This window comes from Cyprinus carpio, chromosome A1 (genome assembly GCF_018340385.1).
Source record: "Cyprinus carpio isolate SPL01 chromosome A1, ASM1834038v1, whole genome shotgun sequence".
Classification (NCBI taxonomy): domain Eukaryota; kingdom Metazoa; phylum Chordata; class Actinopteri; order Cypriniformes; family Cyprinidae; genus Cyprinus; species Cyprinus carpio.
In genome coordinates, this window is record NC_056572.1 from 33029375 (window position 1) to 33040012 (window position 10638).

The 10638-nt window shown below is 34.4% G+C and overlaps 1 protein-coding gene across 1 annotated transcript in view; it reads left to right on the forward strand.

Annotated features, from left to right (window-relative positions):
- Window positions 1–9712, forward strand: part of LOC109097215 (TBC1 domain family member 9-like) — a 29894-nt gene extending 20182 nt beyond the window's left edge. Inside the window, exons 12-21 of the mRNA XM_042763108.1 lie at window positions 1180–1465; window positions 2620–2749; window positions 2851–2949; window positions 3048–3116; window positions 4305–4545; window positions 4820–4885; window positions 5359–5445; window positions 5558–5620; window positions 5725–5828; window positions 7009–9712. Coding sequence (XP_042619042.1) covers window positions 1180–1465; window positions 2620–2749; window positions 2851–2949; window positions 3048–3116; window positions 4305–4545; window positions 4820–4885; window positions 5359–5445; window positions 5558–5620; window positions 5725–5828; window positions 7009–7710 — 1847 coding nt within the window. The 3' untranslated portion in view covers window positions 7711–9712. The remainder of the gene's footprint in view (window positions 1–1179; window positions 1466–2619; window positions 2750–2850; window positions 2950–3047; window positions 3117–4304; window positions 4546–4819; window positions 4886–5358; window positions 5446–5557; window positions 5621–5724; window positions 5829–7008) is intronic.
- The last annotated feature ends 926 nt before the right edge of the window (window positions 9713–10638 follow it).

The window sequence follows — 10638 nt, forward strand, 5'->3', positions numbered from 1 at the left end:
GTATGTCACGGAATTTGGAACTTTTTGGATGCATAAATGAAAGTAAGACTGTTCAATGAATCACATGGCCATATGGACTAGTATCTGTGAATATTAAACCACAAAAGATTGCTATGTAATATTAAGTCAGTGCCTGTGATCTGTGTGAATGAGTGGCACAGTTTTGTCTACTACACACTACACGCGTGATGCTCGCAGTGTTTTCAGCGTCTGTCGTCTCACTGTATGAGGACATGAACACAAACTTCATCTCCAGAGCTGCTCTGAGAGTCACTTTAACTGTATTTCACCATTTTAATTCATAAAACTATTTTCAGATACACACCAAAACTCAAAGGTCTTAAAGGACATAAATATATTACAAAGTAAAATAAAAAAGATTTTTATTAAACTGAAAATGGACTCACCATGAACCAATGAAAGAATTTGTTTCACAAGTGTTATTTTATAGAATGTAGTTCTCAAAGTAATAATAATAATACAGCTTTTTTAAGGAAGTTACACAAGTCTTTTCTTGCATTTATTCCATGTTTTTATTTTAATAGTAAACCTTTGTTGTGCAGCAGTTTGTTTCCCAAAAATGAAAGGAATTGATTCGTTTTCATCTGATTACATTTTAAATCTTCCATTTTAAATCCAGAATACAAAATTTTTAAGAAAAAAATAAAAAAAATTATATATATATATATATATAGAGAGAGAGAGAGAGAGAGAGAGAGAGAGAGCACTATTTTTGTACAAAATTAATTTAATTGATTATACATGCTTTTTGATTATTACCATTTAACTGATCCATTAAAATGGAATCCAGAAAAATTAAAGTGGAAAACACAGAATTTATATAAAATGGAATTTTAGAAAAAAATAGAATGTTTTTTCATAGGGCCTTATTATTGTAAGATATGTGACAACTTAAGTTGTTAAAGTTTAAATGGAATCTAGAAAAGTTTGAGTGGAAAGCAAAGAATTTGGGAAATTTGGAATTTTAGATTTAAAAAATCTCAGTATTTCATAGGGCCCTAAAAATATATTTTTATTAAACTTTTAATGAATTGATGTTAAATTGTATGTGTTTCATGATTTCGATGAATTGGAAAATGCGGGGAAAAAACAGATTTCATAGTGCAACGCAAAAACAGGAAGCTCTGTCAGCACTGAGTGTGTTTGTGTGTATCTCAGGTGCTTTAGTGGACCAGGGTGTGTTTGAGGAGCTGGCTCACGTCTACGTTCCTCAGCTGTACGACTGCATGCAGGCGCTGAGTGTCATCTCCACCATCTCTCTGTCCTGGTTCCTCACGCTCTTCCTCTCCGTCATGCCCTTCGAGAGTGCCGTGGTGGTGGTCGACTGCTTCTTCTACGAGGGCATCAAGGTTATCTTCCAGCTAGCGCTGTCGGTGCTCGACGCTAACATCCATCAGCTGCTGAGCTGCAAAGATGACGGAGAGGCCATGACCATCCTGGGCAGGTAAGACAACTGCATGCTTCTTAATACGTGTAGTACGTGTAATGAGTATTTTGTGGTATGCTGCCTAGTAGGTATGTGTAGTGTTCTGCATATGTACTGTTCTGCAAAGTCATGTGTTGCATACTATGTAGAGTATACTGTACTGCGAATTTAGTGTATGTTGCGTACTGCATAGTGAGTATATAGTCTATTATCACAGTTTGTTCATGTTGCAAGGTGATTATATGCTGCATACTACATAATGTATGCACTAAACTGCAAATTTAGTATATGTAGCATACTATATAGTGAGTATATGTAGTCTGTAAGCACAGTTTATTAATGTTGTGCACTGCAAAGTAAGTATATTCTGCATACAATAAAATGCATGCAGGATAATGCACATTTAATGTATGTAGCATACTACAGTATGTAGTTAGTATATATAATCTATAAGAACAGTTTGTTAATGTTGTGTGCTGAAAAGTGAAAATATGCTGCATACTACATGGAGTATACAGTGCACTGGAAATTGAGTGTATCTAGCATACTACGTAGTGAGTCTAGCAACTGCTAAGTAATTATATGTTGCATGCTACATAGAGTATACAGGATATGGCTAATTTAGTGTGTGTCACATACTTTATAATGTATATTGTGTATATTGTATGTGTTCTACAAAGGCACTATACTGTAGTATATGTGTATACAATGTACTACAAAGGGGTTATTCTGCAGTATGTGTGTATATAGTGTACTACATTAGGACTATACTCTACTATATGTGTATGTAGTGAACTACATAGGGACTATACTGTAATAAATGTGTATCTAGTGTACTACAAAGGGACTATAGTGTAAAGTATGTATATATATCATTCTACAAAAGGACTATACTGTAATATATGTGTATGTAATGTACTATATAGGGACTATAGTGTAAGATGTATGTATATAGATTGTACTACAAAGGGACTATACTGTACTGTATATGCATGTAGTGTACTACACAGGGACTATACGGAAATATATGTGTATATAGTGTACTGCAAAGTGTATTTATATACAGTAGTATACTACAGTATTTATCGAATAGCGAGATCTGTGCATGACAGTGTTGATTTTCTTCGTTTTGCTGACAAACGAGTGTGTGTGCTTGTGTATGTGTGTTGTAGGTATCTGGACAGCGTGACTAATAAGGACAGCACTCTTCCTCCAATCCCTCATCTTCACTCTCTCCTTACGGATAACAGGGATCCTCATCCTGAGGTGGACATCTTCAAACTCGTGCGCATCTCCTATGAGGTGCGTTCATCTCAAATTCTGACCTTGTCTATTACAAAGTGTTTCCATGGCTTCTGTCTGTGTCGTATTGCATGTTTGCTGATGTTCACTGTGATCTGCAGAAGTTCGGCTCCATTCGGGCAGATGTGATTGAGCAGATGCGTTTCAAACAGAGGCTGAGAGTGATCCAGGCCATTGAAGACACAACCAAACGCAATGTGGTAATCAGACACTCTCCGTACTGATGCTAGTGTTTTATTTGCACTCAGTCAGAGGATCTGGGAGTTTAATATCTTTGGTTCATCCACTGGTTTTGCAGGTGCGGACCATCGTGACGGAGACGCCCTTCAGCATCGATGAGCTGGAGGAGCTTTATACACTCTTTAAGGTCAGTCACCTGATGAGGTCATGAATCAGCCAATACAGTAAGAGTGTGTGCTGTGATTTATGATGGATGCAGTGTGTGTGTTAATATATTGCACATGCTTGAGTTTTTATTAGAGAGTCATGTATCTCCATCTTAAGCAGTTTTTCAGGACATTCATTAGCTCTCACTGACACAGAAAGCACTCTGAGGGTTTCCCTGTGTCTGGATCAAAGCCATTTCTGTCCCAAATGTCTTGTTAATTTAAAGAAATAAATGTGGTTATTAATCAGAGAAAACTTTCCATATGGTAATAATGAAAAGTCACAGAAAACGGCTTTTCACAACAAGTTATGCCACCTAGCTGAAGTAAAACCATTTTATTATTTTAAAATGTATTATTATTATTGACTTCATGATCATAGTTAATAAATTGGTATTAATTAGTATAATTCACAAAATAATAATAATTTTAATAATATTTGTAGCCTTATTTTAATGAAATTGTCATGTCATTTAATAGTTCTTGCTAAAGCATTTTTAATTATTATTATTATTATTATAATAAATGTTATTATTTTTATTGTCTTTACAGTATTTTTTTGTTTTGACATTTGCCTATATTTAATTGCGCTTGCTAAATATTTTTAAGTTATTATTATTATAGTTAGTATATGTAGCATACTATACTGCAAATTTAGTATATGTAGCATACTATATAGTGAGTATATGTAGTCTGTAAGCACAGTTTATTAATGTTGTGTGCTGCAAAGTGAGTATATTCTGCATAATGCATGCAGTATAATGCACATTTAATGTATGTAGCATACTGCAGTATGTAGTTAATAATAATGAATATATCTAAATTAATTAAATTAAAAGTATTACATGATATATATATTAAAAAATATTATTTTTGTTTTTATTTATTGGTATTTTATTATTATTATTATTATATGATATGATTTTTATTTTTATTTTCTTGTTTTATTGTGATTATTTTGGTCATATTTAGTGGAACGTGCTAAAAATTTGTAATACATTTGAATCCAACTCCCCATTTGTGTTACGCCTCAAATCATAAAGTCTGTTGAGGTAAACAACATCAGGTAAACACATCGCAGGTGCATTCACATTTAAACGCACATGCTCCATATCCGTTGACTTTATAAGATGAATATCATGACCTGTGCATGTATCTCTGACCATCAGGCTGAGCATCTGACCAGCTGTTACTGGGGCAGCACCAGTAACCCCATGAGCCGGCACGACCCGAGCCTGCCGTACCTGGAGCAGTACCGCATGGATCTGGAGCAGTTCAAAGTGCTGTTTGCGCTGCTCTTCCCCTGGGCCTGCGGCACACACACAGACGACCTGGCCCTGCGCGTCTTCCGTCTGCTGGACCACAACGCAGACGCGCTCATAAACTTCAGAGAGTTCATCAGCGGCCTCAGTGAGTGCGCTTTATCACGACCAGTCCCACTGTTGAAGTTGTAATCATCTTTTCAATCATTTTGGTTAAAGTTTATGAGGACACATGCATTATGGAAGAAAAATAATAATAATGTGCACAGTATTAGTAGTATGTTTAGAAGTCAAAACGTGTTAGTCAAACTATATTATGACCAAAAAAAATAACAGTTTAAAACATTAAATATATGATATGATTTAAATACGTTTCAATTCAAAAATGCATTGGGTTGTTTATTTTTCTACACATATTTTAGGTGTCCTATGTCACGGTGACCTGACGGAAAAGCTCAAATTTCTGTACAAGATTCACATACTTCCAGGTAGGTGAGAATATGTGGGTGTAAAAGAGAAAATAAAATGTTTAACACTGTTAACATGGTGCGAATTAATACAGCTCAAAATTATTTTGTATTTATATTTATTCAGCATTGCATATAGCTGTTTGCTTTGCAGATATGCATACTGTATATTATGTGTGGTAACTGTAAGATTATTAGTTGTGTTTCTCTTTTTTTGAGAGGAAATATGGATATAAAGCAGAAATGAAAGTGAAGACGGATGTTTTGTTCTTTCTTCACACTCGCGTGTCACAAACATGTCTGGGTCAAAATTAACCCACAAATCAAAAGAATTATCCTTAAAGAAGTTTCAAGATACAAGTGCAAAATGTATTAGAGATCATTAAAAGAAATATTACTGAAGCGTTTTGTATCATGTATTTTGTGAGTTGTATGTGTATTTATCTGAATTAGACTGAGCTCTAGAAGAGGCTGAATGTATTTGTTGTTCTCAGAGTTGCACCATGAGCAGGAGGAGCCCGACTCAGCGTGTGAAGCTACGCAGTATTTTTTTGAGGACATCACCCCGGAGACCTCCAGTGGTACTGCTGCATGCTCACACTTACCACACCAAAATGACAGTGAAAATGATTCTTGATGCCCAGTCCAGAACCTGTGATCACTGGTACTGATGCTTTGACCTCTCGTTGATAGGCCTCGACCAAAAGAACAGAGCCGAGAAGGACGATGGTTTTGTCACTTTTAAAAGTGAAAAAGGTTGGAGAAAATACCCTCTCTGTTTATACAGGTGCAAATGAATCAGAGCTGATGTTTGATGTTGGAGGGCTGTTGAAATGTGCAACATTCTGTCTTTGGTGTAGTTAAGAAAATGCATACTCCGGATTACCGGATGTACCTGCGCCTGTGGAACCAGGAGACCAAAGCAAAGTTAGAGAACATGAAGGATCTGCCCAAACTCAACCAGGTACATCAGAAGACCAACCAAAGATACTTTACGAGCATAACTCCTATTAAAACAGATTCTCCATTCACAACCCATCAAATATGTGGCCCTGGAGCACAAAAGTTGCAGAGGTATATTTGTAGCAATCACCAACAATACATTGTATGGGTCAAACTATTTTTCTTTTATGCCAAAAATCATTAGGATATAAAGTTCAATGGAATTCTTATTTATTAATTTTTTGTTTTGTTTTTTGGTAAAGGTTAACATTTTGTATGGTTTTTTTAATGGGCTGAGCAAGAAAGCTCATGAAAATAAACCTGCTCTTTCTTCGTAGTACATTGCACGAGAGACCAGGAATGTGATTTAAGAAAGTAAATATGAGATATTTTGAATTCATGTTCATTTAAACACGAAAAACTGCCAGTGGAAAATGTGTTTGAAATTGCAAATGTGTTTAAAAAATAAAACATTTCACTAGATAGCTAGTATATTTAGCTTTTTATATTTAAATATTTTGATTCTAATTTACAACATTGGTTGTTTGGTTGAAATAATGGTTTCTCTGATTAAAAAAAGTAAATATACATATAACTATCTATATCATTATATATATGAATTGATTAAAAAAATATAGTAACAATATTATATATAATTATTTATTAATACAAAAATTATTATTATATATTTTTAATTTAATGGACATTTTAGGTACAACTTTATTTAATTCCTAGCTTTTATATATTAGATAATAACATAAAAAACATTATATAAATAGCAATAAATAACAAAGTATAGTATTGTTATTATTATTATATAATTTTATTTGAATTCGTAATTTAATAAATTGACAATTTTGTAGATTAAACTATATAACTTTATTATAAAGAATATATGTAGAATATACAATTTTTTGTTACATTGATATATAATTTTTTTATTTTTTTTGTTTTATTTTATTACACATATAATAACACATATATGTCTATATATATATATATATATAGATATATAGCTATATAGATATATAGCTATATAGATATATAGATATATAATTTACTTTTAATTTAATCATTTTAAAACATTTTACTTTATAAAAAAACCTATAAATAAATCTACTGCAAGACAAGGAAATTAGGTTTGTTTATTCATGAATAAAATCTGACTTTTTTGATGAATCTGTTTTCTCTTCCTTCTTCAGAGTCAGTTCATCGAGCTGTGCAAGACTCTCTATAACATGTTCAGCGAAGACCCCAACGAGCAGGAGCTATATCACGCCACGGCTACAGTCACCAGCCTGCTGCTGGAGATGGGGGAGGTGGGAAAACTCTTCTGCAGTCCCGCTCACAAGACAGACGAGGACGAGGACGATGAGGACGACCGCATCCCAGCGTGCAGGAGCAAGCAGGAGCGAACGCGCTGCAAACCTTGTGATGTCGAGACAAACTCCTGCGTCACAGGTCCGTTAGAGGACATCAAACTGGAGGACTCATCGCCCAAAGACACGGCCATGTCCTCCGCCATGCTCATCTCTGACGACGAGACCAAAGACGACACGTCCATGTCCTCCTACTCCGTCCTGAGCACCGGCTCCCACGAGCTGGACGATAAGCTTCAGTGCGAGGACATCGCGGAGGACACCGTGCTCATACGCAACGGCGGGCCGTACGCAGGTGTGGGGCATCATGGGAAAGCCGGTTTACCTCACAGCGCCAGCATCGATAAGGACTGGGCCATCACTTTCTTGCAGTTCCTGGCCTCTGTGCTCACCGAACAAGCCCTGGTGCAGTACTTTGAGAAGCCTGTGGAGATCAGCGCACGAATAACCAACGCCAAGAACGTGCGCAAGGTGGGACACCAACACATGTCCCTCAGTGACTATGAGATCTCGCTATCAGACTAACGTGCTAAACTAAAAACTATTACCTCTGCGTTCAAAACTCTGTTTCGTTGTTAAAGGATTAGTTATCCAAAAATTCTAATTTGGGCATCATTTACTCACGTCTATGTTCCAAACCTGACTGACAGAATTTTTTTGCAAAAAGTTAATGCTAGTTTTTCCATACAATGAAAGTGGATGGTGCCCATCTCTGTTGAGCTAAAAAATGACAAGAAGCACCATAAAAATAGACTCGTACGCAATATAGTGAGTTTTCTAAAGCCATGTGCTAGTATATAACAATTTAAAGTTAAGTATGTTTCTCTCACAAACCTAGACTTTAGATATTTTGTAATAATCATAATAGCCACTTTAATGTTTCATTGTCATTTTTGGAGCTTGAAATATTATATGCGCACAAAAAACCCTGATTGGTGTGGTTTCACTGTTTCTAACAGTAAATCTAAATATAAAATTACACAATATAGACTTATGCACTATTTATTACTGAGTTTTTTTAAGCCATACGCTAGCAAATAATGACTTAAATATACGTGTGTTTCTCATATAAACCTATTTTATGACTTAAGACGTTTATTGGCAAGTTATATGATGTTTTAATGTTATTTTTGGAGCTTGAAATCTCCGTTGTCCATTGTATAGAAATATAGAAATGAGCAGCCTGGGCATTTGGCTAAATATCTCCTTTTGCGTTCTACCTTGAGAAATAACCTCATACAGGTTTGGAACGACACAAAGGTCAGCAAATGATGACAGAACTTTTGTTTTTGGTGAACTGTCTCTTTAACTAAACCTAATCTGATCTCCTCTTAAATCAGCGTGAAGCTTCAAAGGCTTGATGTTTGCGTGAGCTCGTTAACGAACGGACAGTAATGAGTTTTCCCGGAGGCTGGTCTTTGATCTGATGACAGAGGGACCGTGATGTGACCAACAGAATGACCTTTTTACCTGTACAAAGTCTGAGAGGACCTGTTGTATACTACAGTGCGCTTGATGTACTTTATAAACAGAAATGGTTACTAATAATATCTAATACAGTTAGACTGTTCATCATAGTAATCGCGTCTAGAATAGCTCACTAGTCCTGATTGGGCAAAAAAAAAAAACATGTTCTTAATCAGTATTTTTGTTTCATGTTCCAATAAAAGTATCTAAACATCCTAAAAACATTTATCAGCTTACTTGAGAAGCAAAACTGTGAGCAAGAGAAAAAAAAAAAGGATGGACCCCAATAAAAAATACATTTACGCCAAAACAAGAAGAAAAAAAAATCAAAATGTAAACATTTTTAAATTAATGTATTTGTACAAACAATACAGGTAAACTTTACATTTATTTTACATTATATTATATTCTATAATCATAGTCTTATGGAATCTTATGTGGTGTTGCTTCTCAAGTACCTTCTCAAGATTTAGATATTTTTACTTTGAAATAAGACAAAAATGCAGATTAAGAGAATGATATTGTTTTTTACAGTATAGTAAATCATCTTTAGCGTAAGTGTGACATTTAACACCACAAACTCTTGACACAGAGGAAGGACACTGGGATGTTAGATGTCATCTGGGATTGTTGAAACAACGTTTTCTTGCCGCTAAATTATCTGTAATTTCCCAGATTTCTCATTTCTCTCTTCCTCTCTCAATTCTTTGCACCTGCACTTTTGGGTTTTTCTTCTTTGTAAAATGTGAGGGTGTTCATAACCTGTCAGCGCTGAATATTGGATATGATTCAGCTGAGAGGCGATGCTGTCCGGCTGTGTTTTGTATCTTATTTATAGTGTATCTACAGTTTTTATTTTTCTGTGTTCTCACCAGGCATGTGGCATGTCTGTGCACCTTCTCGTAAATTATTGTTTGTTTTTTAAATGGAGGACTTTCTACTTTATTTCATGCTGCTGTTTTTAAGTTTACATTTTAATGTGAATGGTTGAAATCGACCTGTAAATGATTAGGTCACGTCCAGGAATTAAAAGTATAAAAGGAAATATCCTGTCCTGTTATCAAAGACTCTTCACTTCTGATTCATTTATTGTTTACTGTATTACAGTCCACTTGCAGTATAAAAAGTGGGGTAAAACTATTGAAAGGGTTTTTTTTTTTTTTTTAGTGTCAGTGAAAGGATCCTTAGAAATGGCGGTTTCTTCCATTTCAGATAAACCTACTATATGCACTGTTTTATTTAACATTTTATGTATGCTTGCGATTTTTGCAGCACTTGGACACGCTGCGATTTCTATCAATAAACCTTAATAACATTTCATTTGAATTAAATAACATTTAAACTGAAATCCTAAGTTTTAATAAGATCAAATTAAGCCAGATTGGGTAGCAGGGATGCAGATTTAGGCTAAATAAAGCCGTCACTGAATTATTTTGTTTAGTAATTAGTAATAAAATTGTTTTTCTGATATAATTATAAAATAATAGATTTTTTTTTCACATAAATTCAAAGCTTGATGAATAGTTAAATTGTTAATTTGCATTAACACTGAGAAAATAGAAAATGTTTTTATTAAAGTTAAATGTCAATTTAATGTATTTTCTACAATGAATATTAATTCAACATTATGTATATATATATATATATATATATATATATATATATATATATATCACATTATATATATATTTATTTATTTACATATGCTTTTTATTTATTATTTTACATTTTTATTACGTTTTATTATTTCTTTATTTTTATTTCTTTATTATTTTATTATTTTTGTTTTAAGATAATCTAATTTTCATTTTCTGCTTGGTCATGCTGAATGTGGCTGTTGTTGAGTGTAATGGCCACTAGAGGCCAGTAGAGCTGTGAGACTCTGTCATTAGCATACATTTGACTGAGGCCTTGTGTTTGAAGTCTGTGCTGTTGTTCAGGGTTCAGGGCTGTTACACAGCGATGTGTCCTGAATGAAATGCCGTG